Source organism: Mobula birostris, chromosome 19, assembly GCF_030028105.1.
Source record: "Mobula birostris isolate sMobBir1 chromosome 19, sMobBir1.hap1, whole genome shotgun sequence".
Taxonomy (NCBI): Eukaryota; Metazoa; Chordata; class Chondrichthyes; order Myliobatiformes; family Myliobatidae; genus Mobula; species Mobula birostris.
The window spans coordinates 59842629-59861918 of NC_092388.1; the positions used below are offsets into that span (position 1 = coordinate 59842629).

At 43.3% G+C, this 19290-nt stretch overlaps 1 protein-coding gene across 2 annotated transcripts in view; it reads left to right on the top strand.

Moving 5' to 3' along the window:
* Window positions 1-554, top strand: part of eci2 (enoyl-CoA delta isomerase 2) — a 138719-nt gene extending 138165 nt beyond the window's left edge. For both annotated transcript variants that reach the window (XM_072283681.1, XM_072283680.1), the window contains one exon: window positions 388-554. In XM_072283681.1, coding sequence (XP_072139782.1) covers window positions 388-543 — 156 coding nt within the window. In that variant the 3' untranslated portion in view covers window positions 544-554. The remainder of the gene's footprint in view (window positions 1-387) is intronic.
* The last annotated feature ends 18736 nt before the right edge of the window (window positions 555-19290 follow it).

Below are 19290 nucleotides of genomic sequence, written 5' to 3' on the forward strand. Positions count from 1 at the left end.
TCAAGTTATTGTTTATTTCCAAGATTGCCATCCAAGAAATCAAAACACTGATTAACTTAATGTTTATTTTATGCACTTATCAATAATTAAAGCAAATTAAGTCCAATTTTCCAATCTATGATGAATGACATAATCATTTAATATCTTCTAGATAAAAGTCGGTGTTATTTTATATTTTGAATATAAATTGTATCATTGGGTTGTGTTATATTGTTTAAACAATGTATGTATTTGTCATGTCAGATTTTTTCCATTTTGGGTAGCATTTTCATTATTATGTGTGGTATAAATTATCTGGATCAAATGTGTTTTTTGGATAAATTTGTGTGCTATACAGCATGTTTCTTTATAAGGATTTTAATGATATCTCTATGAATTTCATTTCAGTCTCTGGTATTTTCAAAGCAACTAATAAGAGGTGTTGAAAAGGAGATATTGCATTCTATCAATGCCCAAGAGTGTGAGCGGCTGAGTGAGAGATGGTTATCTGAAGAATGTATGAAGGCCATCATGAACTTCTTTGAAAAAAAGGCAAAGTTATGATTCAGCTTCTTCCACACTCTGACATTAGGAAATGGTTGATTGTCCATTACTTTGCCTTTATTCTTTGGATTATGTTTTAATTTTAATCATTCTATAATTTCATGAGTAAAATATTGTGATACAGTAAAACTTGTGGTTTTGTTCTGATAATCGTGCATCCACACACAGTTTAAAATATGTGTTTAACATGGTATTTTGGCAAATTATTAATAGTGATGAAGAGAAGGGATTGAAAGTGGAAACAGAATCAGAATGAATGAAATTAAAACAATGTACAATTTCAAGTTTTTCTTTTATGTTAAAAATTATAATCTTTCATCATAAATGAATAATACCATAAGCAATAAAAAGGAACTTTTGGAAGTCTAACTGAATGCGAATTAATTGCTTTGCATGCTGACAGAATATTACTAAACACAACTTGACTACATTTCTCTCCAGAAAAGATCACTGAGTTAATGGGCCCATACTTGCAAAGCTCTTGTAGGATGAACCATCTATACAGTGTATCGGGCATCTGTCTAATTGGTGACCACCTTTAAAGAGGAAAAAAAAGGCAAATATTAAAATAATAATTTGATACAATGTTATTCTTAATCACAATGTATCATTTAGAATATAATTTTGTAACTGAAGTTCAACTATTGTGAAACAGAATGTACGTCGCATCCGGAGTTTCTCCAGTTAGCGGACGATTTCCCTCCACGCCTCTCTGACGTAGTGGGGAACCGCGTACGTGACAAGTTACAGCAGTGGTTTGCCATTGCCTTCTGCCGGGTGAGTTTCCAAAGAGATCACCAGCTCATAACCCAGCACGGATGGAAAGTGTGCAGGGGAGCCGGCTGGATTCGAACCCAGGACCACTACGCCACCAGCCGGGTCGGACTAGAATAAATATTTTTTGAAAACAGCTCTTATGTAAATGTTTTTAAATCACGTCATAAGAATTGCTTTCAAAAGTTGAATTTGAAAATAGCTCTTTTCCAGATGACTCCCCTTTAATATGTTTTTAAAGAGAGAATGTTGATTGTATCAATTGCATATAGTTGGATAAATTATTTAACCACTAGTATTTAATTGAGCACAAGTTTAAAATCATAAGTGTAAAGACTGGATTTTGGCTGTGAGAATAAACTAAACTATTCATTTGGTTGATCTTGTTTAGTGATTCCAGATATAGAGCACCCTTTCTCAACCTTTTTGCCCTAGAGGAACCCTTGAAGTAATTTTCAGGTCTCAGGGAACCCCTGCATAAACGTTATATCTACAGCTCACAGTACATTAGTGTGATTAGTAAGTTGTAGATATAATAATACAAAAATAATTGTCAATGCTCTTCTGCAATGGAGAATGATTTTTTAGCCAACCTTTTTTGTAAAAAAAAGCTTAGCAACACACACAAAATGCTGGAGGGACCCAGCAGCCCAGGCAGCATCTAGTAAAACAGTATCAAAGTGTCCCTCAAGCAGAGACACTTCAGCAGGTCTGGAGAAAAAAAGATGAATAGATTTAAAAGGTGGGGGGAGGGGTGAGAGAAACGTAAGGTGATAGGTGGAACTTGAAGGGGGAGGGGATATAGTAAAGAGCTGGGAAGTTGATCGGTGAAGGAGATACAGGGAGTCTGATGGGAGAGAACAGAAGGCCATGGAAGAAAGAAAAGCGGGGAGGAGTACCGGCGGGAGATGATGGGCAGGCAAGGAGATAAGGTGAGAGAGGGAAAAGGGGATGGGGAATGGTGAATGGGGGGCCCATTAATGGAAGTTCAAGAAATCAATGTTCAAGTCATCAGATTGGAGGCTACCCAGACAGAATATAAGGTGTTATTCCTCCAACCTGAGTGTGGCCTCATCGTGACAGTAGAGGAGGCCGTGGGTTGACATATCGAAATGAGAGTGGGAAGTGGAATTAAAATGGGTGGCCACTGGGAGTCCCGCTTCTTCTGGCCCAGCGGAGCAGTTTCCCAATCTACGTTGGGTCTCACACCAGGAGCACCAGACACAGTATATAACCCCAACAGACTCACAGGTGAACTGTCACCTCACCTGGAAAGACTGTTGGGGCTGTGAATGGTAGTGAGGGAAGAGGTGTAGGGGCAGAGGTAGCACTTGTTCCACTTGCAAGGATAAGTGCCAGGAGGGAGATTAGAGGGGAGGGACAAATAAATGCTTTGAGAAGCTGGTCGAGGACTACATCTGCAGCATACTACCACCCATAATGGACCCCTGCAATTTGCCTACTGATGCAACCGGTCTACCGATGACGCTATAGCCACACACTACACAGTGTCCTCACTCACCCTGGAAAAGAGGGATGCATACATTAGAATACTGTTCTTGGACTACAGTTCAGCATTCCACACCATAATTCCCTCTAGGCTTGACAAGAAGCTCAGAGACCTCAGCCTGCACCCCGCCTTGTGCAGCTGGATCCTAGACTTCCTGTCAGATCGCCGACAGCTGGTAAGGATGGGCTCCATCACCTCTATCCCTTTGACCCTCAACACAGATGCCTCCTAGGGCTGTGTCCTGGTCCCCTCCGCTATTCTCTCTACACCCATGACTGTGCTGCTACACACAGATCCAATCTGCTGATCAAATTTACAGATGACACAACATTGATCAGCCTTATTTCTAGCAGTAACGGGACAGCCTACTGAGCAGAGGTTAACACCCAGACACAGTGGTGCCAAGATAACAACCTCTCCCTCAACGTCCAAAAAACAAAGGAGCTGATCGTGGATTACAGGAGGAACGGAGACAGGCTCGCCCCGATCAACATCAGTGAGACTGCAGTTGAGGGGGTGAGTAGTTTAAAGTTTCTTGGTATACACATCACCGAAGATCTCACCTCGACTGTACCTACGTGAGAGGCCCCTTGGGTAAGAGTGACCATAATATGGTGGAATTCTTCATTAGGATGGAGAGTGACATAGTTAATTCGGAAACAAAGGTTCTGAACTTAAAGAAGGGTAACTTTGAAGGTATGAGACGTGAATTAGATAAGATAGACTGGCAAATGATATTTAAAGGATTGATGGTGGATATGCAATAGCAAGCATTTAAAGATCGCATGGATGAACTACAACAATTGTTCATCCCAGTTTGGCAAAAGAATAAACCAGGGAAGGTAGTGCGCCCATGGCTGACAAGGGAAATTAGGGATAATATCAATTCCAAATTAGCCAGAAAAAGCGGAACACCTGAGGACTGGGAGAAATTCAGAGTCCAGCAGAGGAGGACAAAAGGGTTTAATTAGGAAAGGGGAAAAGATTATGAGAGAAAACTGGCAGGGAAAATAAAAACTGACTGTACTGTATAAGCTTTTATAGATATGTGAAAAGAAAAAGATTGGTTAAGACAAATGTAGGTCCCTTGCAGTCAGAAACAGGTGAATTGATTATGGGGAACAAGGACACGGCAGACCAATTGAATAACTACTTTGGTTCTGTCTTCACTAAGGAGGACAAAAATAATCTTCCAGAAATAGTAGGGGACCGAGGGTCTAGTGAGATGGAGGAACTGAGGGAAATACATGTTAGTAGGGAAGTGGTGTTAGGTAAATTGAAGGGATTAAAGGCAGATAAATCCCCAGGGCCAGATGGTCTGCATCCCTGAGTGCTTAAGGAAGTAGCCCAAGAAATAGTGGATGCATTAGTGATAATTTTTCAAAACTCGTTAGATTCTGGACTAGTTCCTGAGGGTTGGAGTGTGGCTAATGTAACCCCACTCTTTAAAAAAGGAGGGAGAGAGAAACCGGGAAGCTATAGACTGGTTAGCCTAACATCGGTGGTGGGGAAAATGCTAGAGTCAGTTATCAAAGATGTGATAACAGCACATTTGGAAAGCGGTGAAATCATCGGACAAAGTCAGCATGGATTTGTGAAAGGAAAATCATGTCTGACGAATCTCATAGAATTTTTTGAGGATGTAACTAGTAGAGTGGATAGGGGAGAACCAGTGGATGTGGTATATTTGGATTTTTAAAAGGCCTTTGACAAGCTCCCACACAGGAGTTTAGTGTGCAAACTTAAAGCACACAGTATTGGGGGTAAGATATTGATGTGGATAGAGAGTTGGTTGGCAGACAAGAAGCAAAGAGTGGGAATAAACGGGACCTTTTCAGAATGGCAGGCAGTGACTAGTGGGGTACCGCAAGGCTCAGTGCTGGGACCCCAGTTGTTTACAATATATATTAAAGACTTAGATGAGGGAATTAAATGCAGCATCTCCAAGTTTGCGGGTGACACGAATCTGGGCGGCATTGTTAGCTGTGAGGAGGATGCAGGGTGACTTGGATAGGTTAGGTGAGTGGGCAAATTCATGGCAGATGCAATTTAATGTGGATAAATGTAAGGTTATCCACTTTGGTGGCAAAAATAGGAAAACAGATTATTATCTGAATGGTGGCCGATTAGGAAAAGGGGAGGTGCAACGAGACCTGGGTGTCATTATACACCAGTCATTGAAAGCGGGCATGCTGGTACAGCAGGCGGTGAAAAAGGCGAATGGTATGCTGGCATTCATAGCAAGAGGATTCGAGTACAGGAGCAGGGAGGTACTACTGCAGTTGTACAAGGCCTTGGTGAGACCACACCTGGAGTATTGTGTGCAGTTTTGGTCCCCTAATCTGAGGAAAGACATTCTTGCCATAGAGGGAGTACAAAGAAGGTTCACCAGATTGATTTCTGGGATGGCAGGACTTTCATATGAAGAAAGACTGGATCGACTAGGCTTATACTCGCTGAAATTTAGAAGATTGAGGGGGAATCTTATTGAAACATATAAAATTCTAAAGGGATTGAACAGGCTAGATGCAGGAAGATTGTTCCCGATGTTGGGGAAGTCCAGAACAAGGGGTCACAGTTTAAGGATAAAGGGGAAGCCTTTTAGGACTGAGATTAGGAAAAACTTCTTCACACAGAGAGTGGTGAATCTGTGGAATTCTCTGCCACAGGAAACAGTTGAGGCCAGTTCATTGGCTATATTTAAGAGGGAGTTGGGAGTTAGATATGGCCCTTGTGACTAAAGGGATCAGGGGCTATGGAGAGAAGGCACGTACAGGGTTCTGAGTTGGATGATCAGCCATGATCATACTGAATGGCGGTGCAGGCTCAAAGAGCCAAATGGCCTACTCCTGCACCTATTTTCTATGTTTCTATACTGGCCATGTGGCAAAAAAAGCACAACGGTGCCTCTTCACCACAGGCAACTGAAGAAATTTGGCATGAGCTCCCAAATCCTCAAGACCGTCTACAAGGGGCACCTTTGAGAGCATCCTGATTGGCTGTATCATCGCCTGGTACGGGAACTGCACCAACCTTAATCAATGGACAGCCCAGCGCATCTGTGGATGTGAACTTCCCTCCATTGAGGACATTTATAGCAGCAGGTACAGAAAGAAGGCCTGAAAGATCATTGGGGATATCAGTCACCCCAACCATAAACTGTTTCAGCTACTTCCATCTGGCAAACGGTACCACAGCATAAAAGCCAGGACCAACAGGCTATGAGACAACTTCTTTCTACAAACCATTAGACTTATAAATTCACATGTCTGTACACTGCTACAGAGTCATAACACAAAGATTTTTACTCCCTCCTGTTGTGGGACAGACGTAAGATTTAAATAAATAAATAAGTAAATAATCTCTTGCTAACACAGTTACTCAAAATGAAATCAAAGGTAACCTCTCATAATTGGTTCAGTAAAAGCAGTAAAACACAGAAGAATCATAAACAGTAAAGATAATTGATTGAAGAGAAAATCTCAGTAAGGTAAACCAGGAAGAAAAATTGTAAAGATAGGAGTATGGAGAAAGAAATTTTCCCACAAAATTGAATTTGGAAAAAGAAATCATGAAGAGCACAAAAAAGAACTGATTATATAACAACCGGTAGAAGTCCAGGTCGGTGGTAGGTACTGAGTAAAACAAAATGAGGGATAAACCTGCTTGACCTCATCTTCACCAACCTATCCGCAGCAAATGACAAATATTCATGTTTTTTGTCTTCGCATCAAGGACACCTTCCATTATGCAGTGGAATTACTTCAGAATTCCTTTCCTCCCACAGACTCTGCTCAGCAACTGCATTCTTCTAGCAGTTTGCCATTTTATCTACCTTCCCTGGCTACTCTAACAGCACCTCTCAAACATTCAACCTCTATCACCATAAAGGACAAGGGCAACAGCTCGGGATTGCAACTGTAAGCAGATGGTTCTTCAAGTTGTAAACCACGCTGGCTTGCCAGTTCTTCATTGTCACTGGGTCAGAATCCTGGAACACCCTCCCTGCCAGCACTGAGGGAGCACTTTCACCAGAGGCACTTCAGTGATTAAAGAAGGTAGCTGAATGACACCTTCTGAAGGGCAACAAATATTAGTCTTGCCAGATCCTGAAAATGAATTAGTTACATACAACACAAATCTTTAATGAGCACATTAGGGCCTCATGGAATTGATGACTACATGTTATTCTGGAGAGGGGACTGGATGAAAGTCAAAAGTAAAAATGGATAGACAGGTCATCTTTAGGTTATACTTGCTGCAGTTCTTACTGGCAATGTAACCTCAAATACTTCAATCTATATTGATAACTCATTGGAAAGGACCTCCTGTAACATATCCCAGCTGTCCAAGGAGACACAGTGTCTGAAGAATGTATAGAATGGTTAACTGACTAGGCCAAAATGTGACTGATGGAAAATAATGAGGAGTATATGAGAAGTTATCCACCTTACAGGAAAAAAAGTGGATTACTTAAATTGTGTGAGAAATTAAATACTGGTATCTGGAGAAACTGGAATACTCTCATACACCAGACTTTCTAGTACTTGAGCCCTGGGGTCATAGAAACAGGCCCATAATGTCCACATTGACCAAGTACCATCCAGCACTTGTACTGTGACCTGTTCTTTTATGCAATGCATGTAGTTGTCTAGATACTTTAAAAAAGTTACAAAGGTACCAAACTCCACCAGCGTCTCAGGCAGCGAGCACTGGTCAGAGTGTTCTTTGAAAGTTAGCTTTAGTTCAGGTTATCAAGAAGAGATGAGTTCAGACAATGCAGGAAAATTGCATGTAAGAGTTCACTAGGCAGACTTATGTGTGAAGGGATTCTATGAAAGGACTGTGGGCATCTCCTCCTTCCAATAAGAAGGGAAAAGTGTGACAACAACATCCTTAAGTTGTTTTCAGCGTGGAATAAACATGATTTATTAGTTTATTTATTGTTGTCACAGGTATCAAAGTACAGTGAAAAGCTTTTGTTTTGTGAGCCATCCAGACAGATCATGCCGCACATTGAGATAGTACAAAAGAAAAGAGAACAGCAAATGTGTCGGACCTTGTGGGAGGGTAGTACAAAAATTGCAGGGGCCCTGGCAGTGGTAACCACGGGTGAGGTCCCAGAGGATTGGAGGATATCTAATGTTGTTCTGTTATTTAGGAAAGGTCTAAAAATAAGTCAGGAAAGTATAGGTTGATGAGCCTGATGTCAATAGTGGGTAAATTTTCAGAAAGTATTCTAGTGGAGGTTGGTTGTAGGGGATTTGCAGCCCGTTCCTTAGTTAGAGCCTTCAGCATTTTGGGCATCGAGGGAGAGAGGAAGAGGAGAGCCATCCGCAGTACCACCGATGCGGCAGAGAGGGCCTCGAGATGGCTGTGGCACAAAAGAGGGGAGCCATGGAGTCATAAGTAGCTAGCCATCTGGACACAAGCTGGGGTCTGATCAGCCCCGGCTGGGTCACCTGGAGGAGGTTGTATGATGTTGAAAGACCCAAAACACCCGATGATTCCAGGAACATCACTGAAGATGTGTCCAGAAGCATCAGCAGATGTATGTACACAGTAAGGGACCAGATATATGAGTATTTGGATAGACAGGGACTGATTAGGGATAGTCAACATGGCATGGTGTGTGGTAGTTTGTGTCAAACCAATCTTTAAAGTTCAAGGTACATTTATTATCAAGGTATGTGTACAGTAAACAACCTTGAGATTTGTCTACTCAAAGGCAGGCACAAAACAAAGAAATCCAAAGTAACTCATTAAAAAAAATGTGGAGAGAAGGGAAAAAATCATGCAAGCAATAAAAGTAAGCAAGTAGCATTCAGAGCTGAAGTTTATCAACACAGACATGAAGACACAGCCTCAGCTGAACACAGAGCCGAGTAAACATGGTGGCACAGCAGGGTGAACTGTCCTGTCCTCACCTTCGTCCCGAAACCCTGACCTTTTCAATCTGGCCCGGCGCTTAAATTGTCCAAACATCGGGTCGTTCCTCACTCTTGGACCCAGGCTCTGTCACTTCAACAATCTCTGGGCATGGACCCCACTGGGTGCAACCTTTCCAATTCAGCCTGGGGCTTAAATCAATCAAACCTTGGGTCTTTCCTCACTCTTGGGGATAGGCTAGGCTCCACCTCAGCTCCACTCACTCGCCTTGGTTCTGCTGCACCGAATTGCCTCCAATTCCGCCCCAGCAATAGTCATAAACCGGCTCATTTCCCTGTCTGGCCAACCATACACCACAAAAAATGCTAGGGCATACAGGTGGCTTAAAAGCTCAACTCTGAAAGGGAAGTTATAGGCTATGATTGTAGTAATCGTTACCTGAAAAATGTTATTAATGAAGTACTTAGTTGTTTCCATTGTTTTGTTTGCTGGCAATAGGTAGTCACTCAGCTTCACCAGGGCCATCTTAAACCAGAGTTTTGTGAGGAGGTAACCAGGAAAGCTGATGAAGGAAAGGCTGTTGTTGACATGGTCTTTAGCAAGGCCTTTGACAAGGTCCCACGTAGGAGGTTAGTCAAGAAGGTTCAGTCACTTTTTATTCTGAATGAGGTAGCTGAGGGGTGCATATAAGCAGGGTTTTTCCACTGAGGTTGGGTGAGACTAGAACTAGAGGTCAGACACAGGTTTGAAAGGTGAAAACTTCAGGAGAATATGAGAGGAAACTATTTCACTCGAAGGGTGATGAGAGTGTGGATCGAGCTGCCAGTGGAAGTGATGTTTGAGGGTTCAATTTCAGCATTTTAGAGGAATTTGAATAAGTGCATGGAGGGAAGGGGTGTGGGGGAGGGGCTACGGTCCAGGTGCAGTCGATGGAACCAGGCAGAGTATTAGTTCACACAGACTAGATGGGCCAAAGGGCCTGTTTCTGTGCCTGTGGTGCTCTGTGACTCTACCATAGTGCTACAGTTACAGACTGTGCAGTGCAGGTAGGGTCATGATGGGTGCATCGGAAGATCATGAGTTCATCTTGCAGCAGAAATGAATTCTGAACTTTCATTCATATTACACAACTGATACAAACCCAGAATTTCACTCAAAAATTCTATACTCAAAGTGTGTTCTAGAATGAATTCTAAAAAGGTCTTTGATCCCTTTGGGTGAATGCAGAAACATGGAGAGATCAATCATCACCTGAAATCTGACGCCTGGAACAAGACAGCAATTCCTTAGTGACGCAATGTGTTACAAACATGCTTGAAGTCCTAGGACTGGGCTTGGTTCCAGAACATTCCTATCTAGAAGTAAATCCTTGTTAATGAAGTGGGCCATCAGTGTTTCCCAATGAATTAGGCTCATTTGTGATCCATTCACACACAGTGACAGGAACAAACACTTACTGCTCCAGGGGTCTGCCCAACTACTACATTTAACCAAACAATGAGCAGCCTTCTTTCTAGAAAACTTCAGAGTGTTAAGATTTTAAATGAGACCGTACACAGCTAAAATGGCATTTACATTTCAGATTCTGAATCAGGTTTATTATCACCGGCGCGTGTCCATGAGACCCTAACATGCTCATTAAAGATTTGTGTTGTATGTAACTAATTATTTTTAAAATTCACTTTCAGGATCTGGCAAGACTAATATTTGTTGCCCTTCAGAAGATGTCATTAAGCTACCTTCTTTAATCACTGAAGTGCCTCTGGTGAAAGTGCTCCCTCAGTGCTGGCAGGGAGGGTGTTCCAGGATTCTGACCCAGTAACAATGAAGAACTGGCAAGCCAGCGTGATTTACAACTTGAAGAACCATCTGCTTACAGTTGCAGTCCCAAGCTGCATATGATTTCACTTTCTAGACTAGCCTACTAACCAGGACCTTGTCAAAGTTCTTACTGGTGATATCTACCAACCTGCCCTTGTTGATGATCTTGGTCACCTCTTCAAATCAATTAATTCTAGTTTGTGGTATATAATTTCCCACAGACAAAGTCAGATCGACTATTCCTGATCAACTCTTGACTTTCCTTTTTTTTTGTAATTTATTTTTTATTGAGTTTCATCATCACACAAACATTTCCATAGGATATATTTCAGATACTGTGTATGTATATATATATATATCATATAATCATATTTGTCACAAATCTCCACATAATATTTATCTGAAGTATACTCTTATAGAAAGGAGAGGAAAGAAAGAACAATCGAAAGAAGAAAACTATGTACAGAGTAGGGAGTGATTTTTTTAACAACTTATTCATTGATTGTGAGAATAAAATCAGGCCTATGAGATGTTATGTAGTTAAACCATTTTTGCCAGTATGAATAAAATTGTTCCAACTTATGATTAACAGATGTTGTTATCTTCTCCATTTTGTAAATATCCATTGTAATTTCCATCCATACATTTAAAGTTGGGCTCTCCCGTGATAACCATTTCCTGGTAAGGGTCTTTTTAACAGCCACCAGCAGTACATTCATTAAATATTTATATTTATCTTTTCAACTATTCTTGAGGTATGTACCCAAAATATATGGTCTTACTCTCTAAGAGTGCTTATCTGTTAGTATATCATTGAAATTTGCAAAATATAACTTAAATCGATCTACTCCCTGAACAAATAAGAACCAAGAAAAGTGAATAATAAAAGGAAAGGTAAGGAAGATGTGGTTCCAAGACTGGAGTCACTAGATGACCCTGGGTTGGGCTAGAAGAAAAGTCCAGCCATGGGGGATAGCCCCTCCTACCTGTGGGTTGAGGGCCCCCGCTGCAGTACCTATAAAAGTAAGTTTAAAAAAAACTATGTCCATTACACAGAAATGATTTCCCTGTGTATTCCTCCCATGTATATATTCTCATTTAGGTGGGGAAAAAGGAATGAATAAATGATTTTTTTAAAAAATTGAGTAATATAAAATCCACATTATAACACGTATTTCTCGAGATAGGTATATCACCGTCTATTTTTGCTTCCGTTAAGTTTATCAGCACCTCTAACGTTAGCCAAACCTTATGGCTCTTCTGGAGGAGGTGAGGGCTGTCCTTGGAGAACTGACAGTCTCTTCCTAAAATCCTTCTCTCGTCCTGCTCCCGTCCCCTGCTTTCTAGGTTCTCTTACCATTTCCCAAGCAGTTCGGGGTAACTGCTCAGCCAGACTTTCCCTTGGTTTGACCACGCTAATGGACAGTCCTCTGTTCTTCATGTCTGTAGTCACCTCTTCCACCGTCTGATATAGTCGTATCCCTTCTTGGTAAAACACCCTCAGTTTAGCAGGGTATGGGGTTTGGAATTTAATCTTTTCTTGCTTTAATATTCGTTTCACTTCGGAATATTCCTTCCGTTTCTGTAGGACCGCCGGGGGGTAATCATGATCGAAGTATATTAACTTTCCGTTAAGAAGCACCCTCTTCTTACCCCAAGCCCTTCGTAGAATCTTCCGCCTTGCTCTTAAATTGAAGGAATCTAAGTACTATTGAGCGCTGCTTACTTTCTCTGTCTCCAGGAGGCCTCGGGACGAGCGTGTGATGCATCCTCTCAATTTCAATCTCCATAGTCGGGGGAATCTCCAGCGCTTCCCTCAGCAACTTTTCTACAAACTCCGTCATCGACAATCCCTCTGCTCCTTCGGGAACATAATGGGTAAATCCTGATATTTTTCCGTCGCGATCTTCCCTCCTGGTCAAGCAATTTACTTTCCTGTTGATTTAATAATACTTACTTAGTATCTGTTCCACGTTTTGCACGCGGTCTTCCACTTTCTCAGTTCGAGTCTCTGCCACCGCTATTTTCTGATTGACGTTGGCGAGCTCTGACTTTATATCATTGAGTTGCTGTTTTATACCTTTTTGGACATCCCTTATCTCTTCCAAAATCCTTATCATATTTGCCACTTCGCCTGCACGAGGCCCAGCATCAGCCTCACCACCACACGAACGTGTAGGAGAGCCACGCGCTGTACCTCTCTCTTCCATAGGCTCCGCAGTGGTGCTTTTTTATCTCCATTCTTTCTCCCCATTCTTGCCCCCCTTATTAATTCAGATATTTTCAAAAGATCTTATACTTGATGGACTAATGGGGCAAAATATGCGTTTTTCCAGAGGAGCTGTTGATTTAAGCTGCCATTCTGGACGATGATGTCACCGGAACCCAATTCTTGACTTTAAATAAACCCTCTCTGTCAGAATCCCTTCCAAGAGCTTTCCCGCTACAGATGTAAGGCTGACTGCCCTTCAATATGCTCCTTTTTCTGTGCTGCCTTTCTAGATGAAGGCACAACTTAAGCCATCTTTCATATTTTTGGTATTTCACCTGTGGCTAATAATAATAATACAAAACACCCTGGCAAGGCCCCAGTACTTTCTGCCCTGCTTCCCGTAACATCCTTTGATACACTTCATCGGGCCCCACAGAATTTATCCACCTTCATGTGGAACCTCCACACCTCTTCCTCCATAATGTTGATCAAGTTTGAGTTTATTGTCATAGGCATACATTCACAGATGACAATTGCTGTGGAAATCAGCTTTTCTTTGCAGCAGCTACACAGTACATTACAGACATGACTAACATAGAAACATAGAAACAGAAAATAGGTGCAGGAGTAGGCCATTCGGCCCTTCGAGCCTGCACCGCCATTCAGTACGATCATGGCTGATCCAACTCAGAACCCTGTACCAGCCTTCCCTCCATACCCCCTGATCCCTTTAACCACAAGGGCCATATCTAACTCCCTCTTAAATATAGCCAATGAACTGGCCTCAACTGTTTCCTGTGGCAGAGAATTCCACAGATTCACCACTCTCTGTGTGAAGAAGTTTTTCCTAATCTCAGTCCTAAAAGGTTTCTCCTTTATCCTCAAACTGTGACCCCTCATTCTGGACTTCCCCAACATCGGGAACAATCTTCCTGCATCTAGCCTGTCCAATCCCTTTAGAATTTTATACATTTCAATCAGATCCCCCCTCAATCTTCTAAATTCCAATGAGTATAAGCCTAGTTCATCCAATCTTTCACCATATGAAAGTCCTGCCATCCCAGGAATCAATCTGGTGAACCTTCTTTGTACTCCCTCTATGGCAAGGATGTCTTTCCTCAGATTAGGGGACCAAAACTGCACACAATACTCCAGGTGTGGTCTCACCAAGGCCTTGTACAACTGCAGTAGTACCTCCCTGCTCCTGTACTCGAATCCTCTCGCTATAAATGCCAGCATACCATTCGCCTTTTTCACCACCTGCTGTACCTGCATGCCCACTTTCAATGAGTGGTGTATAATGACACCCAGGTCTCGTTGCACCTCCCCTTTTCCTAATCGGCCACCATTCAGATAATAATCTGTTTTCCTGTTTTTGCCCATCAAAGTGGATAACTTCACATTTATCCACATTAAATTGCATCTGCCATGAATTTGCCCACTCACCTAACCTGTCCAAGTCACCCTGCATCCTCTTAGCATCCTCCTCACAGCTAACACTGACGCCCATCTTCGTGTCATCCGCAAACTTGGAGATGCTGCATTTAATTCCCTCATCCAAGTCATTAATATATATTGTAAACAACTGGGGTCCCAGCACTGAGCCTTGCGGTACCCCACTAGTCACTGCCTGCCATTCTGAAAAGGTCCCGTTTATTCCCACCCTTTGCTTCCTGTCTGCCAACCAATTCTCTATCCACATCAATACCTTACCCCCAATACCTAACTTATCAGAAGTATTCATTTAAGATCTAGCCCCTTCCCTGGGCACTGCAAACAGATTACCACAATGATCCTTAAGGAGACCTACTCTCTCTCAGAGTATAGTTCTTCTGTACTCTATATGTTGTTACCACATCCTTCCTGTAATGTGGTGACCGGACAGTTCTCAGTAAGTATGGTCTAACCAATGATTTATTCAACTGCAACATGACGTCCCAGCTCTTGGACTCCATGCCTTGTGGGTTGAATGCAAGCAGACTCAGAGTGACACAGCACAGAAACAGGCCCTTTGGCCTAACTGTTGCAAGGCAACCACAGCATCCTCCCTACTACTCCCAGTTGCCCACGTTTAGCCCTTAATCCTTCTCCTCCATGTAGCTACCCACATATCTCTTAAATGTTGCAATTGTGTCTACCTCGACCACTTCCTCTGGCAACTCATTCCAGGTACTCACTGCCCTCTCTGTAAAGAAGTTACCTCTCTAGTGGCTTTTAAATCTGTTCCCTCTTGTCTTGTATCTGTACCCTCTAGCTTTGGACTAGAGACAGATGATAATCATCCATGTTATCCATACCCCTCATGATAGCACACTCCACGTCCGCCTGGGGGGGGAATGTAGACCGCTGTCATTATGACCGAGGTGAATTCCCGTGGCAGATAGTAGGGACGACACTTCACTGACAGGTGTTCCAGGTCCGGGCTGCAGGAGCTTGTCAGTGCCACTGTGTCCAAGCACCACGCAGTATTGATCAGTAGGCAGACACCACCTCCTCTCGTCTTGCCCGAAGACGCCATGCGGTCCATCCGATGGATCGAAAATCCCTCCGGTCGGATGGCACAGTCGGGGGTGGCAGGGGAGAGCCAGGTCTCAGTGAAACAGAATACACAGCAGTTCTGCATCTCCCTGCAGTAGGTGAGATGACACAACAATTGTAGGCCGTAAACAACAGGAATTCTGCAGATGCTGGAAATTCAAGCAACACACATCAAAGTTGCTGGTGAACGCAGCAGGCCAGGCAGCATCTCTAAGAAGAGGTGCAGTCGACGTTTCACTGAAACATTGACTGCGCCTCTTCCTAGAGATGCTGCCTGGCCTGCTGTGTTCACCAGCAACTTTGAATTGTAGGCCGTATCTCGGGTAATGATGAGTTTGAATACAGAGAGGAAATTAAGAACCTGGTGGCATGGTGCGAAGACAATAACCTATCCCTCAACGTCAGCAAGACAAAGGAATTGGTTGTTGACTTCAGAAGGAGTAGCAGACCGCACGACACAATTTACATCGGTGGTGCGCAAGTGGAACAGGTCAAAAGCTTTAAGTTCCTCGGGGTCAATATCATAAATGACCTGACTTGGTCCAACCAAGCAGAGTTCACTGCCAAGAAGGCCCACCAGCACCTTTACTTCCTGAGAAAACTAAAGATATTTGGCCTGTCCCCTAAAACCCTCACTAATTTTTATAGGTGCACCGTAGAAAGCATTCTTCTAGGGTGCATCACAACCTGGTATGGAAGTTGTCCTGTCCAAGACAGGAAGAGGCTGTAGAAGATTGTGAACACGGCGCAGCACATCACACAAACCAATCTTCCGTCCTTGGACTCACTTTACACCGCACGCTGTCGGAGCAGTGCTGCCAGGATAATCAAGGATACGACCCAGCCAACCAACACACTTTTCGTCCCTCTTCCCTTCGGGAGAAGGTTCAGGAGCTTGAAGACTTGTACGGCCAGATTTGGGAACAGCTTCTTTCTAACTGTGATAAGACTGCTGAACGGATCCTGACCCGGATCTGGGCCGTACCCTCCAAATATCCCGACCTGCCTCTCGGTTTTTTTGCACTACCTTACTTTCCATTTTTCTATTTATGATTTATAATTTAAGTTTTTAATATTTACTAATTTTTACTATTTTTAATATTTAATATTTGTAATCCAGGGAGTGTGAAGCGCAGAATCAAATATCGCTGTGATGATTGTACATTCTAGTATCAATTGTTTGGCAACAATAAAGTATAAAGTATGATTTTATGAATTTCTGAGTTCACCTCTCATTCTCCTACGCTCCAGGAATAAAGATCCAGCATGATCCATCTCACCCTGCAACTCAGGCAACATCCTCATAAATCTCTTCTGCACTCTCTCCAGCTTCTCAATGTCATTTCTATAACAGGGTGACCAAAGCTGTACACAATACTCCAACAGCAGCTGCATCAATGACTTGTATAACTACAACAGAATGCCCCTACTCCTAAAACCAATGCTCTGACTGATGAGACCGGCGTGCTAAAATGCCTTTTCCACCACCTTGTCTTTTTGTGCAGACACTTTCAGCGAACCGTACATCTGTACTCCAAGGCCTCTCTGTTCCACAATGTATGTCAGTGTCCTGCCATTTACTGTATAGGTCCTACCTTGGTTTGAATGTCCAAAATGCATCAGCTTACTTATCTAAATTGAAATCCATTTGCCATTCCTCAGCCCATCTCCCTAACTGATCGAGGTATTTTTGGTAATTCATTGTAACTTGTGTGAGCACGTGGCCAAGTGGTTAAGGCATTTGACTAGTGACCTGAAGGTCGTGAGTTCGAGTCCCAGCCGAGGCAACGTGTTGTGTCCCTGAGCAAGGCACTTAACCACACGGTGCTCTGCGACAACACTGGTGCCAAGCTGTATTGGCCCTTGCCCTTCCCTTCGACAACATCGGTGTCGTGGAGAGGGGAGCCTTGTCTTCCATACAACCTTGCCCAGGCCTGCGTCCTGGAGAGTGAAGACTTTCCAGGCGCAGATCCATGGTCTCGCAAGACTAACGGATGCCTTTTTATTGTAACCTATCAGTAAGATCCCTAATATAGAATCATTAGCAGCTTTGCTAAGCTAGCCATATACAGTACATTTACATCCAAATCATTTACATGTGTAATGAATAACACTGGTCTCAACACTGACTCCTGGGGCATCCCGGTAGTCACAGGCCTCCAATTGGAGAATTGACCTTCAACCATCACCCTCTCATTGAGCCAGGCTTCTCAGAACCACGGTCTCTGCGGGAAGCATATGAATCAAGGTGAAACATATTTGTGTGGCTCAACAGGGAGGGCAGCTACCTCACAGCATCAGAGATCCAGGTTCTATTCTGACCTCCAGCACTGTATGTGTGGAATATGCACGTTCTTCCTGTAACCCTTTGGGTTTCCTCTGGTGAGCTAGATTCCTCCCACATCCCTAAGCTGTGCAGGTTGGTGGATTAATTGGATGCTGTGGATTGCCTCTGGTGTGTTAACTACACCTGCATGAAGTGCATCAAGATGTAGCTCTGTAGAGACCATGTTAAGGAACTGCAGCTACAGTCAGTGATCTTCAGCTCAAACGGGAGAATGAGGAGGTGATAGGAGCTACAGCGAGGCAGTCACCCCTAAGTTACGGGAGGCAGGTATCTGAGTGACTGTCAGGGGAGGGGAAAGGAACAGGCAGCTCATGCAGAGTAACCCTGCGGTTGTAGGTATACCACTTTGAAAACTGTTGGTGGAGACGACCTACTGACAGTGACTGGGACTCCAGCAATGAGTCTGGTTCTGTGACTCAGAAAAGAAAGGGGAAGATGAGAAGTGCAGTTGTGATAGGGGATTCCATGGTTAGAGGAACAGATAGGAGATCCTGTGGATGTGAAAGAGACACCCCGATACTACATTGTCTCCCAGGTCCTCGGGTCAGGAATGTCTCCCATTGGGTCCACAGCATTCTAAAGGGGAAGGGTGAAAAGCCAGAAGTTGTGGTACATACTGCTCCAACAAGATAGGAAGCAAAAGGGTGGAGGTCCTGAAGAGAGAACAAACTGAAAAGCAGAACCTCCAGGGTAGTAACCTTGGGATCGCTGTCTGTACCATACCATAGGCCACTGAGGGAAAGAAGAGGATATCTGGCAGATTAACGTATGGCTGAGGAACTAGCGCAGTGGGAAGGGTTTCACATTTCTGGATCACTGAGATCTCTTCTGGGAAGGTATGACCTGTACAAAAGGACAGGTTACACCTGAACCCAAGGGAGACCAATACCCTTGCAAGCAGGTTTGTTAGAGCAGTTGGGGAATGTTTAAACTAATTTGGTAGAGGTTTGGGAACCAGAGCAATAGGGCAGAAGAGGGGTCCGTTGGTATCCAGCCACTGCAGATGCAGTGTGTAGTGAGCCTGTCAGGAGGGCAAATGTGCAGTCAGTGGGTTGAGTTGAAGTGTAACATGGGAGCAAAACTGAAACAGGTGATGAATACAGGTTCTACTCCCTTTGTCTTATGTTCTTATAGGCGGCAGGTGAGTCAGGGGAATTGATGGGCTTCTGAAAGAGAATGGATAACGGATAGCAAGTCTTCTAAAACCACAGAGATATGTAGCAGGGAAACAGAGTCTTCATCCCACCATGTTCACGACAGGTGTTTCAGTTATTTGCACTAACTCTGGGTGCTTGCATTAGGTCTACAGCGTGGGAATTGGACGATGGTATTGCCAGCATCAGCTCAATTGGCAGGATGCCTCCTTCTGTGTCAAAAGGCAAATATACTAATGTAAATTTAAAATGAAATTTTGCCATTCCTCCATCACTGCAAGATCTAAATTCTGGAACTTCCTCACAGAAAGCCCGGAAACTGTTTCGAGAAGGCAGCTCCACCCACCACCTCTCAGGCTGCTAGCAATGCGTGTTAACTGCCGGACTTTTAAGAACAAATATAAAAGAAACCGCAAGTCCTATTCTCTCTTCATTAAAGCTCAGTGGTACATATGGCTGAAGGACCCGGCTTGTGGTGAAAACACAAAAGGACCAAACACAG